The sequence below is a fragment of the Schistocerca cancellata genome, chromosome 2 (genome assembly GCF_023864275.1).
Source record: "Schistocerca cancellata isolate TAMUIC-IGC-003103 chromosome 2, iqSchCanc2.1, whole genome shotgun sequence".
Taxonomy (NCBI): domain Eukaryota; kingdom Metazoa; phylum Arthropoda; class Insecta; order Orthoptera; family Acrididae; genus Schistocerca; species Schistocerca cancellata.
This window is the reverse complement of record NC_064627.1, coordinates 648,779,169-648,800,816: the sequence shown is the minus strand read 5'-3', so window position 1 is coordinate 648,800,816 and position 21,648 is coordinate 648,779,169. Positions and strand designations below refer to the sequence as shown.

Below are 21,648 nucleotides of genomic sequence, written 5' to 3'. Positions count from 1 at the left end.
AAAGGACAGGGGGTGGAAAAGTGGGGTAGATGGCGTGGAGACAGTAGGTTACCCTGTTGTTATCCGTGCCCCACTCCGGACTGTTGCTTCCATTCAACGTGTTTCTGTTGCAATCTGGCCAGAGTAGCGGTCATGTGTTTGAGGTGTGCTCCCTTGTGTGAATGGATGCATATTTCTCTTTTCTGATTACACTGGACTTGCATTCGAGAGGGTGATGGTTCAAACCCGCATCCGGTCATCCTAATTTAGGTTTTTCGTGATCTCCCTAAATTGCTTCAGGCAAATGCCGGGATAGTTCCTTTGAAAGGGCACGGCTGATATCCTTCCCTAATCCGATAGGACCCATGACCTCGCTGTTTGCTCCCTTCCCGAAATCAACCAATCTCTCTCCTTAAGAAGACTGTGGCCAAAAGCTATTATGTCAGTCATTTCATTGTGCCTGCCTGCAACTCGACATGCCATTTTTATAGTGCTCTGTCCTAGCAAATTACAAAATAGACAACTGAAGGCCAAACAGTTCTAATTGCACAAATATTAATAGAAATATATTTTTGCGTGACAAAATCTGATGATGTAACATGACTTGAAATTTTAAATCACTGAAGTCTTTGTTCTCCATTTCCTGTCTTTCATATGCTGTGATCTAAAATTATAAAAAATGGCTCCATGTAAAACCATGCCATTGTTTTGATATCTTATTTTCAGGAAGCTGATATCTGAAGTGGTCACTAGCAAATCTGTTGTGCACAGCAAGAAGAGAGAGAGTAAATTGAAAGTAATTGTCAAGCTGAAAGTCGTGTAACAGCAGTGGAAAGCGTTCACGCCTGGGGAAAAATTATTTATGGAGCCCTGCAGTAGGCACAAAATATTCAGAGGGCTCCCTAAGGAAAACTGACACAAAGTGGTGTCACTATGAACCCAAAACCAGATTACAGTTTCCAGTTTTATTGGTTCCTTGTTATGTCACTCATAAATATGAAACTGAACTAGGGCAATATGAAGAAAATTGAGAATTCGTTTAAGGTGAATTGAGTTTGGCAATCCTGAACTCAACAAATATTTCCTAGACACTGAACCCCACCTTTGCTCAATAACAACGTGCGTTCGTCAACCAGGCTAGCAGGACTTCCATTTTGACAGTTATCACTTCTCCCACATAACAGAGTTACTCCACTACAGCCTTGACATGCACGGAGGCTACATTTGCAACAGAAGCAGAAGTTAATTGATAACATTCCAGAGCCTTAACAGACAGAAACTCTTGTGCCCAACTAATTCAGAAATAAATTTCGTACACTGTTTCTTCTTGTGACACCACTGAACCCCCTTACATAGTGAATCATTTATCGTTAGTACTCCCTTGGTGTCAAACACCGCCCCCATCTTGAAAAACTCAACTTTGTATAGTTTGCTAGCCTTAAACTATCCCATATGTCCCCAGAGGAGGGATATCTGACCTAAAACTTTACATTATCCTTCCCCTTCCTCAAACCGTCAAGCAAAGTTGTATTTCAGTACTTACACATTCAGTTTACACAATACCGGAGTTCATTCCTGTGTGTCTGGCCTAAAATTGCACCCTTTCTCTACCCTGCCCTCCCTCCCATCTGTCCTCCAATGAGTCATACTGCTTTAGCTGAACCATATTTAGAAGCATGTCCCATATTCTCACTCACCACCATGTATTGCAGTCGTGCCATAGACATTTCATGTCTGATCTGTGGTAGAGCCTTTTGTGAGAGCAGCTCCATCTCGCATCAGCTGTGTTACCACCACAGCACTGTTTTATATAGGAATGACAACAAGCTGTCTTTTCACATAAATGACCATCACTCTGCTCTTGCTCATCTTCCAGTGCTGGGATTTCCCTGGCCTAAACCTTTGCTAGTCCATATCGTCAGTCGCTTCTTTTCCACTCCCCGCCCCCACCCCTCCCCCTCCCCCCTCCTGTCACAAGTAAATTTACCACAACTGTTGATAGCTGTGACCTAGTGCGTAAGAATTGCCTGTTGTTTCTTATTTTAAATATATCAGAGATGGGCATTTTTTTATGTTAATGGCTCGTTTGTTAATTATACCTCATGAACATAGATGCCATTAGGGAATGTTCATTTATTGAAGCCATAAAACTGCAAACTATATATGAGAAATGTATTCCCTCTTTAACTATTGTGCAAAACATTTAACTTTAACATTATTTTTTCAGCTCAAAACTGAAATAACACGCTGTGAGGAAAAAAAGCGACAGAACATAAAGATTTTCGTGGAGAACATTAGGCAAGAAATTCATAACCTGTGGGACAAATGTTGCTTTGGTGACACTCAAAGGCGCAAGTTCATACCTTATTTTTCTGACTGTTATACAGAGGATTTACTTGGATTGCATGAACTCGAAATAGAAAGATTAAAAAAGTTTTATGATACAAACAAGTAAGTGTGTGTTAATAAAGTTCATTCATTAAATATGTTGATTTCACAAAACTGTTAGTCAATACGAAGCGTGGCTATAAAATAATGGGACTGATGCTGTTGCAGAGTGAGTACACAAGCACTAAAGATGAATGGCCAGTAGTTGTGAAACATGAAGCCTTCTCAGTCAAATGCAGCATTTCTATATTGTAATAATAGAGCAATAAATTGTCATGAATTTTCATGTGTAGCTTGGTAAAACTGCTACTAAAATAAGTGTGTGGCGAAAACTGTTTATCACATACGTGAGGTTTTGAGTGGTCCAAGATGGCTGAGAAAATGTTGAAGATGGCTCATGCCCAGAATGCCCTTAAATATCAAAAGCATATGAAAATATAAAAAACAAGTAGGTAATCTGACACCCATCTGACCATCAGTATTCGATCATATGCTGAAACTGTAGGAATTTTCAAATAATGTGCAAGGCCAATTTTACATAACCAGTTTAACATTAAAAAAAACCTGAATTATGGAAGAACAAACCATGGGTTCTGCATCAAGACAATGCACCGGCTCATGCGGAATCATTCATTAGGAGGTATCTAGGGATGTACTATGATACACCAATTTTAGGCCACCCACTTTATTCCCTGACCTAGCACCATGTGATTTCTGTCTGTTCCCCAAGGTCAAATCTGCATTAAAGGAACAAGATTTCAGTCTGTTGAAGCAGTGAACGAAAAAGTGGCATTCATTATCAAGGAGCTCACGTAGGAAGACTTTCAGCACTGTTTCCGTCAGTGGAAAATTTGCATGAAGTGTTGCAGGGCTAGAGGAGTGGAATATGTGAGGGTGACAGTAACTTTATATTTGTTTTTGAAATAAAATGTTTTACAGTAGTAGTCCTTTTATTTTATAGCCATACCTTGTATTATTTCATACTAGAAGTTTTATCTTCATTCTACTTCTTAGTAACCTGTGTAGCCAGAGCTCTACAGGCTCATCAATGGTATGTTGTGTGTGATGTCTGTATGAGCATACAAGGGTATGAAAATACATGTATAGTGTATCACTATTGTAGATATGTGGTTTCTATCAGAATATGTCAACTGAGAGAGGAGAAAAAATTTGGATGGTGTGTAGTTGTGAGGGCTCAGATGTTGCATTTCACCAGAGAAGCTTCAAATGAGTTAAAGAAGCCTAAGATCAGCGCTAAAACTTCCCTATTTTTATGTTTCTTCCTAGTAAAATTTACTCGCTTCTATGTTCGTACTCGAGGTCTTGCTTGACTTCCTCCTGTTTTCCCCCTATCGATAGCTGAGGTGACTGAACAATTTAGAAGTGGAACAAAAGACCGACGGTTCAAACCATCGGTGATTATGGAGTTAAGGAAATATTTTAGGCCATTGTGGAGGGGGAGACATGAGAGAGGAAATGCTGACATAATCCACAATCAGCTTTGCTAATACATCTTACAACGTTTAGCTTCGCTGCTCTGTGATGATGGGTCAAGTACGTTTCACAATACTTTTTGCAAGAACAGACCTAATGGTGAATGGTGGCGCTGTGTAGGCAACCAGGAATGAGTATATCAATTTGTCGATCGCTATAGTGTCAAGTTTACATTTATTACATATCTGTTAGTGACAGGAGAATCTCTGTTGTGGTGAGAACTCTTAGATGGATATGTGGTGGTTGTGCAACATGTGAAATATTTGTGACAAGGAAGAATATCAATGTTATTGCTCCTCGTTTCACTTGCAGCAATTTAAGCAGTCATCATAGGTTCTTGTGTAACCACACAGTAGGAAATCGCCACATATTCGGGAATAACCCACAAGGTATTTGTGACAATGAAGAATATGAATTTTATTGCTGCTCATTTCACTCGCATAAATGTAAGCTGTCCTAGTAGGTTTCTGCCTAACTACGCACTCAGAAATGACCATAAATCCCTAAACAAATAGTCATATATTTATCTCGTCCTTCATTATCTAATCAGACAGATGTTGAGCAGCATCAAATATTGCAGAACATACTGTATTACAAATATAGTTGGCATGCATTGGGTTGCTAACATCAAACTCGGCTAACTTTGATGCTATCCACGACACTACAGTTTGCTCCTCTGATTCATGTATTGTGCATCAGTTATCATAAAATCTCTAGCAACCTTATGTCGTTGATGCTTTATTAATAGATACTTAATGATAGTGTGAGGTATTTGTGATCTGATACTTTCAATGCACCATTGCTTTGAAACGGCATACCGTGTGCATAAGTCACACAGTTTGAAGGAAATGAATAAACAGAATGCACATAGTTCACACAGGTGTTGTTCACAAGTGCTCACAAAAGTAAATAGTTGAAAACCCACTAGTGACATCACTACTGCAAAAAGTAGTGTGGAGCTGCATGAACACTGCCACTGAAAACATGTTTCTGTTGGAAACATTAATTCCTATGGTGTTTTGCATCTGTTTACGACTTAGTGTCTTGTCTCTGTTTCTGTCCACACTGGCAGCAAACATTTCTGTGTATTCGCATTGTTCGCAACACTAAATGCTAGAAGGTACAAGAAAACAAAATAAAAGACTTTGTCATTGTTCATAACCTGAAGGCCATAAGCCTAAACATAAGTGTAAGGTTGTGTTTATCAAAGAATTTTGTAATTGGTTTAAAAACTAAAATACTATTTTGATGGAGAGTTTATATAGTAGTTGATAATGGTTGATAAAATTGAATTAGTTATTGTATGAGATAGATTTGTTGGTTTGCAAACAGTTGTCTTTGGTGAGCGAAAACATACTTTAGAACAAATGGTGGGAAAAACATGGTTCATAGAGGAACTTAATATGGAAGATGCTTTAGTTTCCATAATTTCACTTGGATAACATTTAGCGATTTTGAATTTCTGGGAAATATGGTATCGTTTATTTGGGGGGGGGGGGGGGGGGGGTGTTTAGGAAAGCAATTAGAACAGACAGGCTGTTAGTCTTAGTTTCTTGTCAATGGAGATTCATTCCAGACCCTGGAGTATTAATTACACATTTCAAAGCAAGCTAAGACAAATGATCTTACTCTCATTTCTACAAAGTCTTTCTCAGTATTTCACCAAATGTAACAGCAGTTTTCTGGAGAGTGTCTTGTTTTATTTGCTGTTCTGGTACTGCTTGCTTCATATATTCCACAAGCAGCCATCTGCCTGGTACAGAGATAACAACTCGACAGTCTGCTGTCTTGTCCACTGCATCCCCCCCCCCCCTCCCCCCCCCCCCCCCAGCGCCACCCGGAAAAACTTAATATAGAACGAGAAAACAAAACCCCTAATTAATTTATACAACAAACGAAATAATGTGACATATAAACATACACTTGCGCTGTGCAGCAGTGACATGTGGTAGCTTAGCTGAAACATTTTCTTTTTTCTGTATGGACATTGCTATGGATAGATGTTTAGATAGACGGTATCCACATCATGTAGCCGGAAACATGTTTAGAGTTTATTGTGTACACAATCTGAAGTCTACTCGACCCAACTGAACTGCCATTGGCTAATGAAGGAAAATACACAACCCCACATGATAGATTCCAATGTCTTTCACCGTACTTCACGGTTTTCGGTTTCATTCACAATGTTATTAATTTTTACTTTTTTCTGGGTGAACACAAAGGAAAGGTGTCCCAGAACACTTGTTTTGACATGTGATTTGTGGTCGTAGAATGTCAGAAAAATAGCTTGATTATCTTTTACCCAGATACCAGTTTCAATTTTTTGACGAGTTTTTACTTGCTGCTACACATCTGTGATTTTTTTAAGGATTGATTGATTTCATTTCCGCAAACTATTGTATAAGCTTCGTATTTTACATTTAATTTTTTTTTCACTTACACAGATTCTATACCATGTATTGGCGAGGCTTATAATTTTTAATCACATGTAAGACTTATATATGTTTTTCTTGTATTTTGGGGGTTTTAACAGTTTCCGCAATTTTGTGGTTTTTAAGTCTGGACCCCACGGAAAGATAAAATAGAGGTTTCACTGTACCACTCTGTGTGGCCTTGCTGCAACGGTAACACCGTTTCCCGTCATATCATCAAAGTTAAGTGCTGTCGGGCTTGGCCAACACTTGGATGGGTCACCATCTGTGTCTGCAGAGTGCTGTTGGCAAGCAGGGTGCACTCAGCCTCTTTTTTTCTTCTGGCCAGTTGAGGAGTTGCTTTATTGAGAAGTAGCAGCTCCAGTCACAAAACTGACAACAGCCGGGAGAGCGATTTGCTGACCACACCCCCCACTCCATATCCACATCCAGGGACACTTATCAGCTGACGATGACATGGTGGTCAATCAGTACCTTTGGGCCGTATGAGGCCTTTTGGACGGAGTATCTGCATATGCAGGTTCCTTTTTACTTCATGATGATGTTTATAAAACGTTAATCTGTCACTGAAGCCCTGTCTTATGTAAATAGTAAATATCACACATTGTGAGCTGTTATCCTGTATTCTTGATTCTTTTTTATAAAAGATCATTTTTAATGTATGATGTAACAAGTTGTCAGGGGAATATAATGTTACTTCATGCCTACCATTAGTAGCTTTGACTTTTGAATGTGTTTATGAGCTAGACAACCAGACAGAAAAAAACTCACCCAAAGAAATTGAAACAGACTATAATTCTGGATTTTTCATCAAAAAGTGTAAGCTAACAGGGTGTTCATAAAAAATAAAACTGAAGTATGTGCTTAAAAGTAACTTCCCATTATTTACATTACCTGCAATTTATGTCCCCTGGAAAGTGTAAGAGAGGGGTTTAGCTTTATATTTGAGATGTTTAGCAGTCCATAGCCTCACAAACGAGATAGAAGTTGTAGTTAAAATTTTTTACTCTTGCTCTCTCTCTCATAGTAGTGAGACCAACAAAAACACAGTTACATTGTCCCAGTATGGCATCTCGAATAGGATGAGGTTTTGTATTGGACTGAGTTAGTGTGAGGAACAAAGAGGGTTGGAGTGAAGGGGTGCTAACAGCTGTGAGGAAGAACATGATGTATGCAGATAGAAATGTGATCTGTGAGCACGCCATGGTGCAGGCAGTAAGTTGCTTGTTGTACACCATGAAATGGATGGTTGGGTTGTAGATAAAATAGAGGAACTAGACACCTGCAGAGAGAAAAGTGTGGTTGTAGATTAATTGAATGTGTTGCTAAGGAGAATTCTTGTCTATGTAATTTAAGCTGCTATTGGGAGGAAGATTTAGATGGCATTGGTCATAAAGCACGTTGTGCTCAGCAACTTGTTCTGCCACCATTTGTCAATGGCCATTTATTGGAATTGGCATCTGTTTGGAGGCTATGACCACATAAAAGGCTGGGCGGAAGTTACAAAATAATTGGTAATTAACATGACTGCTTCTAGTAGTGTTCCTTCCTTTAATAAGGTAGCTGTGCTTGTGACAATACTTAATTGGATGTGCTGGTTTGGTGCATTAGGTCTTGCATCTGCATATTTTTTAGACACTTGATCAATACTGCCTTCAAGCCCACCTTCCTACTGACCTCAGTCTTCACTAGCTCCTGACCTTCACCCCTGTTTCCCTGACTCCTACTTCTCTCGGACACACACTATACGCTGCACAATCTCCCTCTTTCTCTATTCTATATCCCACATTCCTTGCACATCAGTGTGACATGTAAATAATTTGCTGTAATGTAATAGTTATTGTGTGTACTATTGCAGCTATTTTTCTGCAGTTTTATGGCCTCCTCCCTCATTTATTATGAGCCTTCTGTGAATTATGTAGTATCTCTCGGGTTCCAGTTCTGTGTTTATATCGTTAGACATGCTGAATTTTTCACAGAAATAAATATGCTACCACCATGAGCATCCATTGTATTTTTCTGGAGTATTTCCATTCACTATATAAAATTTTGTTGCTGTTTGTGATTTCAAGCCCACTTTCAGTTTCAAGAATTAAGTATTTGTACTACCCACACCAAGTCAACCTGTGTTTTTGTTTTAAACATATTTGGAATTGGCTAATACTAAGTTCATCGTATCAAATGGAAAAATTCACTTGAGAAAGAAATGGAGACTCATTGGCTGGCCAGTACATAAATTCAGGGGGTAAAATTTCCAGGAATGTTGATGTACACATGCAAGTACAAGAAACTATCCAGTCTTTCAGAAGTTTTAGTTTCTTCCTTGAGGAAGAAACAAGGAGAGGTTGGTAATGTTTAAAAAGACAGGGCAAGTCACAGATACCCCAAGATGTTGAGTAGTCAGTTCTTCTGACAGGAACTGTGATGCATGTTGAACTGAGCAAATGTAATGTTAAAACTCGTGTGTGTATGAAGTGTTACTGCATTATGAAAGAGATAAATGTATTCTGATGCTCTGCCTCATATAGTAAAAAATTAGAAGTAGATTAGACTTTCCCCAGTACAGAAGTAGTTGCCAAGTTAGTCCACATTACGTGATGAATTATACAGCTGTTTTCGACACTGTATTTAAATTACTTAGTCAGAATTACTGATTAATGGTGGCCAAAGAAAACTTATTCACAAGCTAACTCACTAGAAGTGGGAACATTTCTTTCTGGCTTAGTCCCTTGACAGGACTGAGTAATAATTGCAGATGTCAGTGATTAGGGACCAGAAACATTTGTATCATGCATTAGATGCAAAATATGCGAGAGTTCTGCCTTAAATTGTGAACTTACTTAATAGACCCTTTCATAGTGAGTCAAATCCAAATGAACTATTTTATCAGAGGTAGCTGAAATAGCAGTGTTTACTGCATATAAATATTGAAAATTAACCAGTTTTCAGGTACTGTTAGTGTTCATCTGGCGAAGACCAATTTGGAAAGATAACGTGTGTAAAAATCTGTTTGCAAAATAGAAAGTGCGTGAATGCAACAACATATCAATGCGCACAATGTTACAACTCCATGTCATTTGTGGGTGGCTGAATGACCTGTTTTAACATAAAAGCCTAATGCTACCTAATACTCATGCGACCTATTGATTATAACACACACGTTTGTTTCTTAGCTAAAGATCAAAAGTTGGAATAGTACAGACATTTTTTAACATGGAAAATTAGCTAGCAGATGTTTAGAACTGTGACTGCATCAAGTACCACTAGAGGTTGTGCCTGAACTACAGTGTTAACTATACAATACTACCCTTAACAAGCAATTGTGCAGTAACCATCCGAAATGCTTTGTTATGCATTGCTCACTGTTTTCTTATTTTGAAATAAGTGAAGTGAATAATTCTGGGCCATCACAGATTTAAGTTACGATCCTTAAAACACTAGAAGAGATCGGTGATCCCAGTGGCAATGTGTCACTTCTGCTTTTGCAGAACATGAGTGTAGGCTGCAGCCCTGCGAAAGGGAGGTGGGCCTTGTTTCCCCACACTGCTCCTCACCCCTATGGCACTCAAAACAATAGTTTGTTTATGCTAGTGACTATATAGTGCCCACATTCTGTGCTGTAGCAACTGGAAAAAAAATCTGTCATGAGTTTCAACTGCACCCAAATTTTTTCCCTATAGTTCTAATAGTCACTTTCTGTCCCACTGCTATGCCAAGTGCCTCGTCAATTCTACCTGTAACATTGTCAAGCAAGGGTCACACAGCTATGAATGCCCACAAAAGCTTAAAATTGATGTTCTGCAGATTTTGTAATCATCTAAACAGGTAGGAAAGGAAAGTAATGCCCAGAAATACCTTAAATTAGAGACACGTTCGGTTCACTGTCAGGAGGAGGTTGCTGCTTTTTCACCGAACAATCATTTTTTGAAAGCTTAAGTACAACCAAACAAAGAAAATAAAGGCCATTTCGAAGAAAACACAGTTGAAATTTTTGGAAAAGCAAACATTCCAGTCAAAATGTTGACAATCAGTTCTTCTTCTTCTTCTTCTTCTTCTTCTTCTTCTTCTTCCTTTTTTTGTAAGGCTTAGTTTGTCTTCACTCATGTAGTGTGACAACCACTTAAATTTGTGCATCTAATCATTTACAGACAAGAAAACAGATCCAAATTTCAATACAAATAGAAGCTAATTTTGCCAAAAATAGATGCTAAATTTTCTGGTCCCTGCAATTGATCAATTGACTGTGCCTGGTGTAAAGTTCGAAAATCTTGAGTTTGCTACAGACCACATGTGCAGACATTGGGGACTGCAGCATTGTCAACTAACATTTGTAGTTAACCTATTTTCACCAAACTAACTTACTACGGTAACGGATTGTGTGCCTTGATAATCTCTGCTTTTTTTAGCTTTGTTTTTGTGGCACACTGTAAAGGTTGCACAAGGGCCTAATATTTTTCTTGTTAGTGTTCTCCCACAGGAGAGACAAAATATCTAAAAGGAAAAAGGGTATTTACTTTTTACAATACCTGCACTAATAAAAAGCCTACACTACACAGAAATAAGTATGTAAATAGATTAACAGTTTTTATTAAAAGTATTTCAACAGGGAACAAGTCAGAATTACATTGAGGAAAATAATTTTCTAAGATACAAAGGAAGTGTATATATATACAGGATGATTTTGGTAAAAAAACTGCAACAAAAAATCCCTGAGAGGCTGAAGAGCTGGAAAGGTCATATGGAAATATATTCCAGGAGAGGTGCTTGAAGGTGGAGATAAGATCTTTGACAGTGTAGGTTTCAGTGTCTAAGACACATATGAGAACACGCAAGGCAAGTGGGAAAGTTCTATCTGTTCTAATGGTATGGTGGCACAAACCATCAGCCATGGTTCAGGCTCAATGTGTGATCAGGATAAGTGATGACACAATGCCTCCCTCCACATGGAAATGCAGAAGTGTGCTGGAGCCATCATGTAGTAGTCACATTCCCCTTTGTACCACCAAAGGCATGTCTTTCGTCACCAGAGGAGGCAGTCACCTGCAGGAAGTGCAGATATGCTGCATCTCTGTGGCATTGTGGAAATATGTCTGGTTCTGGTGGGTGGTCATTAATAATTGCCGGCCACACATTGAGGCTGAACCAGTGCTGATTTTTGCAGCCAGCCTATCAGTAAAACACTAGTATAGACAGAGCCTTTCCATTTGCGTGGTGTGTTCTCACTTGTGCTTTCAATCTCTGAAACCTACACTGTCAAAGATCAAGATCATTTATCTCCATCTTCAAGTGGGTAAGTAGGTTTACCTCTCTTGGGGTGCATCACACACACACACACACACACACACACACACACACACACACACACACACACACACACACACACACACCAACAACAACAACAACAACAACAACCACCACCATTCAGGTGTGAAACTCCTCACTAGACAGCTCTAACTACACACGCAATTTTGATGCTATCATGTAAGCAAAAACAACGTCCTCACAATAGGTGAAACTCAGTTCCCAAATAAATCATCAAGGGCTCTGCGGTAGATTAATTTGCCATTAGCAGTAGAATGAATCCAGAGAGTCGCTCATGTAAAAGGGCTTAAGGACACACTACATCTCTTGTCAAGATCAAGAGACTTGCTTCAAGAATCTAAAATGAATGCAAATTTGATAGCCATTTATGGGAAAAACATCAAACTAAAATATTGGTAGTAATCACTCAAAACTTCATGAAAACTTTATAAAGGGGGTCACAATTAGACAGATTCGAGGTGGAAAATACTCCCTCAAGTGAATGCCAGACTTTATAAAAAAAGGTCAGTGTGTTAATCTGTCCTGTAGAGTATGAAAAACAAAATAAATTAGGAATGATATGTATGTATATTTTGCTGAACTTCAAGCATAATACATTATTTGGGTGAGGACAGGTCTTTTGTACCAGGTCCTGTGACTTTTGGGCTTTATACTGTAATTTTTAAATTAATATGAAAAGTTAAAGCAGGTATATTATTAGGTTAAATGTTATTAGCAAGTAAAATAATAGAACATCTGTGTGATATATCCAGGTAGAGTGTTCTAATGAAGTATCTTTATTTTCAGGCCTTTGTTTCAGTTAATGGAGAAGCGTCAAAAACTTTGGGAGAAAATGATTGCCTTGGAAAGTAAAGCTAATGATAGAGATCGTTTGTTTAACAACCGTGGAGGTCAGTTACTTCGGGAAGAAAGGGAAAGAAAAGTTATACAGAAGGTACATGTTCTGTTAATATATGTATGTATCAAACAATAAGATTTAAACCACTTGGTGGATCCCCAATGGTAAGTCAAAGATGATTTGTAAGACCTTGCAGCACTCTATGTTCGCTGCCTCCTTTGTGTCAGTTTGTTAAACAGCCAGTACAGAAAACTGATGCTGCTACACAAACGAAGATAGCTTGTGTTAGTTCTAATACCTGTATTAACCAGTGTACTTGCGCTGCTGCAGCTATTCACGGCCTATACTTCCTCCCAAAGCATCACCTAAGTCTGTGGTTGCTAATGCTGTGGAGCTCCCTGCTCCCCCTAAGGTTCAGTCTGGTGCAACATACAGTGCTGCCATTACCACTGTTGCAGTTGTGGCTCCAAAGCCTACCCAGGTCAAAAAAACGAAGGTCAGGCATCCATCACTAACAGAGTTGGGAGATAAACAGTCTGACGATGTCAATGTCATCCTATCTAATGTCTCTCTTGACTCTTTGGTAGAGTTAATGGACGTTGATGTCGGATGGGGGCAGTCATCTCACCCCAAGATTGAGCCTCCAGCCATTAAGGGCTCTCCTCCCTGGCAGAAAGACATTGTGAAAGTACAACCCCTGTGATAGGTGGCTCCCATATTACAGTGGAATGTTAATGGGTTCAGGACATATGTGGAGGAACTGAAACTGCCAGCCTTTGCTTGCGAGAAACACATTATAAAGCCCCTGACACCCCTTGCTTTGGGGTCGGGTTTTAGAGTGCCTTATTACATCTCACAAGCTGTGCATCCTCAACATGGGTACTCGCACTCGTTTCCGTACTGCTATTGGGTCATTCTCGGCCACTGACCTCTTTCTGCTCTCCAGTCCTTGCAGACTGTTCAGTGGGAGGTCATTGACGACCTTCATTCTAGTGACGATTTCCCAGTCCTCATTCAACTGCTGAGTGGAGCATTCCCTGAAGAGAAAGTTGGCATGTTTGAACACTTTCTCAGCATCCATGAACAGGTGGACGACATCACGTGAGTAATCCATCATGCCACTGACCTATTGATTCCTCAGGTCATCTTAGGAAGTGACCAGTACATTGGTGGACAGATAAGTACTGTTCAATAATTTGAGACAGGTGCACGGCTCTTAGACTGTTTAAATGCCCCCCGATAGCAGACAACCTCATAGCCTTTATAGTTGCAAGAGCAAAGACTCGACATGTAATTGAGGAGAGAAAGAAAAGGTAATGGCAAGCATTCCTGGACTCTATTACTAATTCCACTTGTTCTCCAAAAGTACAAGAAGCCATCTGGAGGATTTTCAATAAACACAGTGGTTCACTTATTTATAGCAGCAGTGCTGAAACAGAGGCGTCTCCAAACAATGCGTGGAGAGATTGCTCAGATGCTGGCAGAGCATTTTGTGAAAACCCTGCCAATACCAGCAAAGATCTGGCATTTTGCCACTACCATGTGACTGTGGAGAGGAGCAAATTGGATTTCAGATCCCACAATTGTGAGTCTTACAATTGCCCTTTCTCCATGTGGGAGCTGGAATCTGCACTGTCTGAGAATTGTGATACTGCACCTGGTCACAATCAAATCCAATACTGCATGCTTCGATACTTGCCAGCAGTGTCAAAGGAAATCCTTCCTTGAATGTTATAATTTAATATTGCAGTCAGATCAATTCCCTGACTTGTGGAGTGAAGCAATTTGATACCTCTCCACAAACCACGAAAGGACTAAACATGTCACAGTAGTTATCAGAGAATCACCTTAACAAGCTATGTAGGAAAGACCCTGGAGTGAATGGTTAACTGTTGTCTGGTCTGTTTGTTCGAGACAGTGCAACTCCGTAACCATTCTCATTGTGGATCCAGAGATTTTAGGTTAGTGTTTTAAGTGTTGCCCTGTTTGCTGTAGCCCTCAACAATTTTACATATACATACAGCTCCATATTTGTGGAGGATTTTGCTGATTTCTGTTCTTCCTTGACTGTTGCAGCTGTGATCCATCAGTTGCAACTTTCACTGCGGAGGTTAGAGGACTGGGCTGCAAAGATGGGTTTTCAATTTTCTGCAGATAATTGTGTGTGCGTGCACATTTTAATTGTTCTCACTGTATTTTTAATTTATCTGATTTGCAAGTGAGGGACACCTCTCCACATTTTAGAGTGTGAGGTTTCTGGGCCCGGTTTTTCACTCCACATTGTCGTGGTTGCCATACCTGAGAAACCTGAAAGCCAGAACCCTCAAGGCACTGAAACATCATAAAGTGCCTTAGCCACAGTTATGGGGAGTGGACAGGGCATCTCTGCTCCAGTCTTATAGAGCTTTCGTTGTTGCGGGACTGTGGGTGCACGTTATGTGGACTGGTGAGGCCTTCTTATTTGAATATAGTTGACACTGTCCACCATGGCGGATTCAGATGGCCACAGGTGCTTATAGGACCAGTCCCATACACAGTGTCTGTGCTGAGACTGGGGAACTGCCATTCACCATCAGGCAGCAACTACTCGTGCTACATCTGGCATGTAAGTTCGTTGCAGCACCGACTTCACCCAGAGACCATATTGTTGCTCGTCTGCCTCTGGTACACCTCCAACTGTCCATCAGCCATAATGCCAATTGGGTTCTGTGTTTAGCATGTGCTGGAGTCAGTTAATATGGAGCAGATCCAGGGTTTTAACCGTCTGCCACCGTGGTTACTGCAAAGGCCTGGGGGAATTTAGATTCAATGCAGTACAGAAGGGATTGCATTCATCCTCCTGTTTTTAATGCAAAATTTTCCTACATTTTATATGAGCACCACAACTGTGTATCTGTCTTTGTGAACGGTTCTAAACAGGGGGACTCCGTAGGTTGCTCTGTTGTTTTCCCAGATAATGTCCTCAAGGTCCAACTACCTCAAGAATTTACTGTCTTCAACACAAAATTGTATGTGATCTTGCAGGCAATGGAGTATACGATACATTCTTTCGGTGGTAAATTTGTCTGTCCTGATTCTCTGAGTGCCCTTCACTCACTCTAACATTTGTACCAAGCAGATAAAGTTATCCAGGATGCCCTCCTCCAGCTACGACAACTGTGGAAGGAGGTGTCTTTTCTGCTGCATAAGGGCACATGGGTATTTTGGGGAATGAAAGGGTGGATCTATCAGTGAAGGAGGTGTGTTGTGATACTCAGTTATTTCTTGTGCCATCCCCCTGCATACTAACACATCACTGTTGAGGTGCAAAGTAATGTGTAGTTGGGAAGACGAGTGGCTGGAACTGACATACTATAAGCTCTGTCTAGTAAAGCCAACAACACGGCCATAGCTACCTCTTTCCACCCACTTTGATGGGATGAGGTCCTCCTTGCTAATTTTCGCATGGCTTGTTGCTCTGGCAAGAGGATCCTTAAGTGTGTGGGCTTGTGGCATAAAAGTCACTGTGCGCCACATTTTATTGGACTGTTTTGTTTTAAGACCAGCGGGCCGTGGTGGATTTGCCAAAAGATATCCCTTCTATTTTAAATAACCTTCAAATGGATGTGGTTCAAGTTTTGTGAATTGTCCAACATCTTTTCCAAGATTTTAGGGTGATGATTTTTGTGTGTTAACAGGGTCATTGGCTCATCCACATTTTTTGTAAGTAGTCAGCCAGTTACATTTGTCTGTGCCTTTCTTTTAGCTGCTTTCTCATTTTACTTGTGTTTTAATCTCATGTATAGCTGCTTCTACTTTTTCTCCGCTGTTTTGGTACATGAGAGATAGGATGATTTTGTGGTCAATTTGAGTGCATGAGTGTGGAATAATTTTTGAGGTTTTAGCCACATTCATTTGTTTTAATGAGTGTAAGGGTGCTGATAACCTCACCATTGAGCACCCATAACCTACGTGCGTGCGTTTATTGCCAACAGAAGTCCAAAAATTGTAAGAGTGGCAGAACTTGGTCGATGTAAGATTCTCTCATATTTGGCGCATGCCACCAATACTGTTCTAGAGCACTACTCGAGGAGATACCAGTTTTGAGAAGAGTGATGTATAGCAACTAATAAATTCTCGCCAAGCTATCAGAACTTTTTTAGAGGTCTGGCATTCAGAAATGTTTGCAGAAGTCATTGAAAAAGAGATGTGGTCTCACGATGGGACAATAATATTTTTGAGCCATTAAGTTGTAGTGGTTCAAAGGTCTAAAAATTTTTGTGTGAGAAGAATTAAGTCAATTTAATTGATTCTGTTGATGAAAAACTGGAAGTTGTAATAATCTTGGATAGCATTTAAAAATTGCTCACCAAGATATTTTATAATTTTTACTGTTAGCATCAGTAACACTTAATTTCAAAACAAACTTGTGAAATATTATTGAAACTAAATAATGATCTGTTATGTGCCCACCTAAACTTTTAATACGCACGACAGTAATATTCTATAACAGGCTGTTCCAGCTCATTGAGCATTGTTGCTCTCTGGGAACAATCAAATGTACCAGCACAGCAGAGCCTTGTGATCTCTCTGCCATGCCTTACCTCGTAGTGGTCACATCTCGTCTCTGACACTCCAAAGAGCTGCTGCACCACAACTCATTGTACCACATCAGTAAGGAACTTTTTTATCTCAGAAAATTTACTTTCACACATAACTTCAAAAAGTAAAATTATGTTGCTCACAGGATTGTGCCTTCCAATAAGGAACCTGCAGATGCTGATACCATTTTTCGTATCCATGGAGACCTCTATTTATAAGAAAGTGGGAATGTGGTAAAATTGTAAATGCACCCCACATTATGTATTGACGACTAAAATAGAGGACAAATCCTGTCCTAAATTGTGGACTATTCTGTCTTTTGCAAACAGTGTGTCTGCCAAAAAAGTAGTGTACAGGTAGTCATGCTGCAAGCAGCACACACTGGAGAGTTCTTTCTCTCGAATCCTCACCTGCCCTCATACTCAGAAAAGGTCATCTCTTTTCATCTGTCTTGTAATTGAATGAAAGTTTGCCACATAGACTTCATGGATTTCACTGCTAATTACCTGCACTGAATACCTGGGATTACACTCAGAGAATCAGACTACATGAGACATCCACTGAGGAGGAAGGAGTTAAGTCTCGCAATAACTCTTGCCTTTCCTCAGAGATGACTAAAAGGAGATCCATATAGGTGTGCCTTCGCATTTACAACATTGGTATTATTAGTGTGACCTTTAGAATTAGCTTTGCTTATGAAACCATCCCCAATTTATCGGGCCTAATTACTTTCGATCTCCTTCGGGTTTTGGATCCACAACCTTTCAAAATTTTATAGAAGTGGAAATCATTTTGGTCATGACATGTTGTGTGAGTCATAACACGTATACTGTTTGAAACATTTCCATCTGGATTTTAGCAGCCAATCTCTCAAGTAAGTCATCGTGTACTGTCACACTCATAGCCGCCGCCGCCGCCGCCCCCCCCCCCCCCCCCCCCCACACACACACACACACACACACACACACACACACACACACACACACACACACACACACACACACACACACACACACACACACACACAAGTGGGATTTGCAGTACTGGTGCCTCACTGGAACTTCCTCATGTATGTTGGGGAGTGTATGTCTGTCCAGTGCTGGGTGCTGTGATCTGTGCAAGTAGCTACCATCCCACTAGTGTACAAGCAGACACTTCGCTTTATTCCAATGTCACCAGAAAGAGGGGCACCTGACAAAGCACCCCCTACCAAAATAAAACCTAAAAACAGCCTCCCACTAACCAGTGGTAGAAAACACAACAGACTGCATGCTGCAAAGCAGCACAGGCATCATTATAGAAACCAAGAAAGAAAATTTCACAGAGGAATCAAAGCTATATACGGTTGAAAGGAAAACTCATTCCAGTGCACCTGACAACCTGAGGAAGAACCTATTAAAGGCCGGTTCCCACTAGAGCGCGGCGTGCGGAAACTGCAGCGGCAAGCGTTTTCCGCGTTGACGCGGCGGCTCGCGGAATTGGCGTTCCCATCTGGAAGCGGCAGACGTTAGCGGTAGCCAATGACGGACAGCCACTGAGGTACGGGGCAGGACCCACTGAAACGCGCGGTCCGTTTGATTAACTGTATCTTACACCTACATGAAGGAAAGACGAAGTTGGGTGAAGACATACCAATTTTTCATTTTCTGTACAATGTACTCTTTCACATATTTCATTATTCATGTTTTCTCATTTCACCATAAACAGATTTCATGACTACCGTGCACGATTGTTCACTATCTCCTAACACATTGAAACAATGTACAACAAGAGAGATTATTCAGATAGTTAAGCGAGACAAAAATTTAAAATGTGGTACGGTAGCAGATACACGATAACAGTAAGAACACAAAGGCTAGGTGGAAGGGATGAAAGTGGAAGCCACCTGATAGAATTTCCCACAGAGCATAATGTAATCATCGCCAGCACCTTGCTTAAGAATCACGAAAGAATAATATATATTTGGAACAGTTTTCGAAACCAGATTTTAAATTGTAAGGCATTTCCTGGTGCAGACGCAAACCTGACTGAAGACTGTCAATAGCAAGAAAATCGTTCTGAAAAAGAAAATTTGTTCACACTGAATATAAATGCTAATGGTTGGATACTATTTTACAAAGGTATTTGTGTGGAGTGCAGCCTTGTTTGTAAGTGAAACGTGGACGATGAACAGTTCTGTCAAGAAGACAATGGACGCTTTCAAAACGTGGTGATTCATAAGAATGCTGAACATTAGATACGAGGATCGTGTGACTAAAGAAGAGGTACGGAATTAAATAGAGGAGGAAGAGGAAATTACGGCACAACTTTGACAACAATAGGGGTTAGTTGACAGGACGTATTATGGGGCGTCAAAGAGTGAGGACAAAGGGGTTGGGTGATAGTATTCTGATAATAATCATCTGTTGAAATACTATTCTACTATTTTATCTATTAATGTAAGCAGTGAATTTACTCTTCCATGCACTCTTTAAAACATTTAAACCAAAACTGAAATCAGCTGAACACCAAATCTTTCAACCACTGTCTGACAACTACTGGATTCACTTTCAACTTTCTATAACTATCACTGGCTAGCCACACACACATACAGATATAAGGAGAACAAAAATAAACAAACATTAGTTTTCAGCATATAATTCCGCAGGTTGGCAACATGTACATAAACAAACCAGACATGGAAGGGACATGAAGTGAACACACTGTAGTTACGACTTTAAATCAGAGTTTTCGGTAAAACGTCTACTGCTAGTGACAGAAGAAAAAAGAGCGAACATGAAGATGTGCTTATGTTCCATAATCTAAGTTTTAGTTCAACCTCCAGCATGTGACCAGGTGAGGGGAAACGTATATGTCCGCCAAAAACTCAATTCACTGTAAGTAATCAGTCATTCACGTAAAAAAAGATGTGAACTGTTTTATAATCTGCAAGTATCACAGATCAAAACAAAACTGAGTCATTCTAGATTCCACCGAAGATGCCTTAAAGTAAAAGGCGAAACGCGTCTTGAATCAGTAAAGTACACTGGATAAAAAAAAAGAAAGGAAATAATCAATAGCTCTACATATTTAGTAAATTACATCTTAGGACATACCAGCAAATTAGTTTCGGTTTAACTTCTCATTTGACATGCTATTAATGCCATTTACAAAAATTCATCTATCCCTTCTGAAAAACTGTAGTTACTTTCATATCTCGGTGGATATTTATCATGCGACGAAATACATAACTTTTTACAAGTTATCGTTTGCAAAAAAAACGCTTTTAGATTTCTTGAACCGTTTACGAAATTTGCAGTTGATACAACCACATGGTTTACAACGAGCAGGACGAAGTATAGGTCGCGCCGCGAGCGGTCACCGCACAGCCCGTCCGCCGACATATCATTCAATATCTCGAGAACGGTGATAGCTATCGTTCTGCTCTCAGCTTTGAAAGCAATTTCGATATGTTGACTAAATTTCATACGCTATAATGTATTACCTAAAATGAACTGTACGCAAAGTCCACGCAATGCGTTTTTACCTTTGCACACTCATTAAAATTTCGTGTAAAGGTTTACGTAAATGCGATACAGCAAGTAACCACGACGAATATCGAAAAGAAATTCGGCCCTTTATCGAGAGAAGATATCAGGCTGTAACATGCCCAAGAATCAAATTTTTCTACCGAATAGTTTCCTTGGAATCGGATGATAAGTATTTCATAGCTGCTGCCGCGTCCGCGCCAGCGGTTCGGCGAAAGTTCTTGTGGCCCGGGATTGCGTACCTGACGTCACGCTCAGCGCGTTCTGTGATTGGCGGCGCGCACCTGGGGCGCGTCACGCGGCAGCGGAAGCGGTTCGACATGGCCAAACCGCGACGCAGAGTCCGCCGTGCCGTGCCGCTGATGCCGTTTCCATGGCAACCACGCCGCTGACGCGCGGCAGCCCTAGTGGGAACCGGCCTTAACACTGACAGAGTACCACAGTTTTAATACAAGCTACTAGCAAAATAATTTCGCTCCTTTTTGTGGCCCAAATCTGACATAACTTCAGTGGAATTGTGTTGGCAACCTTTGCCCCTATAGCCGAACTTGCAGGGCACAACTACTGTCGCAGGAGATTTGTTTTTTAGAAAATATTATGCCTATTGCAAAAACCTTACTTATAGTGGTATTTGGAGGTATCTGCATACTAATGCAATTGGCCGTTATCAGCAAAGAAGTGCATCTAAACGCCATACTCGAAGCGGTCCATGTTCATTTGTCCATCAGGATGATGCCATGTAACCACGGACTGCAGTGTCCACAGGCTGCTTGGTTCAGCTTAAAAATCTTCAAGTAGCAACAAAACAGTAGACCAAATTATTTTAGTCGGAATTCTGCTTAACCCTTGAGCGGGCACACGGCGCACTTCATACACATGTACAAAGTGATGTTACCAAGGTAGAAAGTATGAGCAGACTTTGCAGTTTAATCTTAATTTGATTCCACAACAGTAAAATAAACTTACATTAAATGAATTAAAGCACTGTTTTAATTAAGCAATCATGAAATAAAACTTTCATTACGCTTGTAGTTCAGGCGTTTGGTCGATAAGGCCCTTGCCACTTGTAAATAATAAAATAACAATT

At 40.2% G+C, this 21,648-nt stretch overlaps 1 protein-coding gene across 2 annotated transcripts in view; it reads left to right on the top strand.

The window, feature by feature from the left end:
• LOC126162323 (protein regulator of cytokinesis 1-like) overlaps positions 1-21,648 on the top strand; it is a 140,160-nt gene that overhangs the window by 52,712 nt on the left and 65,800 nt on the right. For both annotated transcript variants that reach the window (XM_049918749.1, XM_049918748.1), the window contains exons 8-9: positions 2,207-2,430; positions 12,402-12,549. In XM_049918749.1, coding sequence (XP_049774706.1) covers positions 2,207-2,430; positions 12,402-12,549 — 372 coding nt within the window. The remainder of the gene's footprint in view (positions 1-2,206; positions 2,431-12,401; positions 12,550-21,648) is intronic.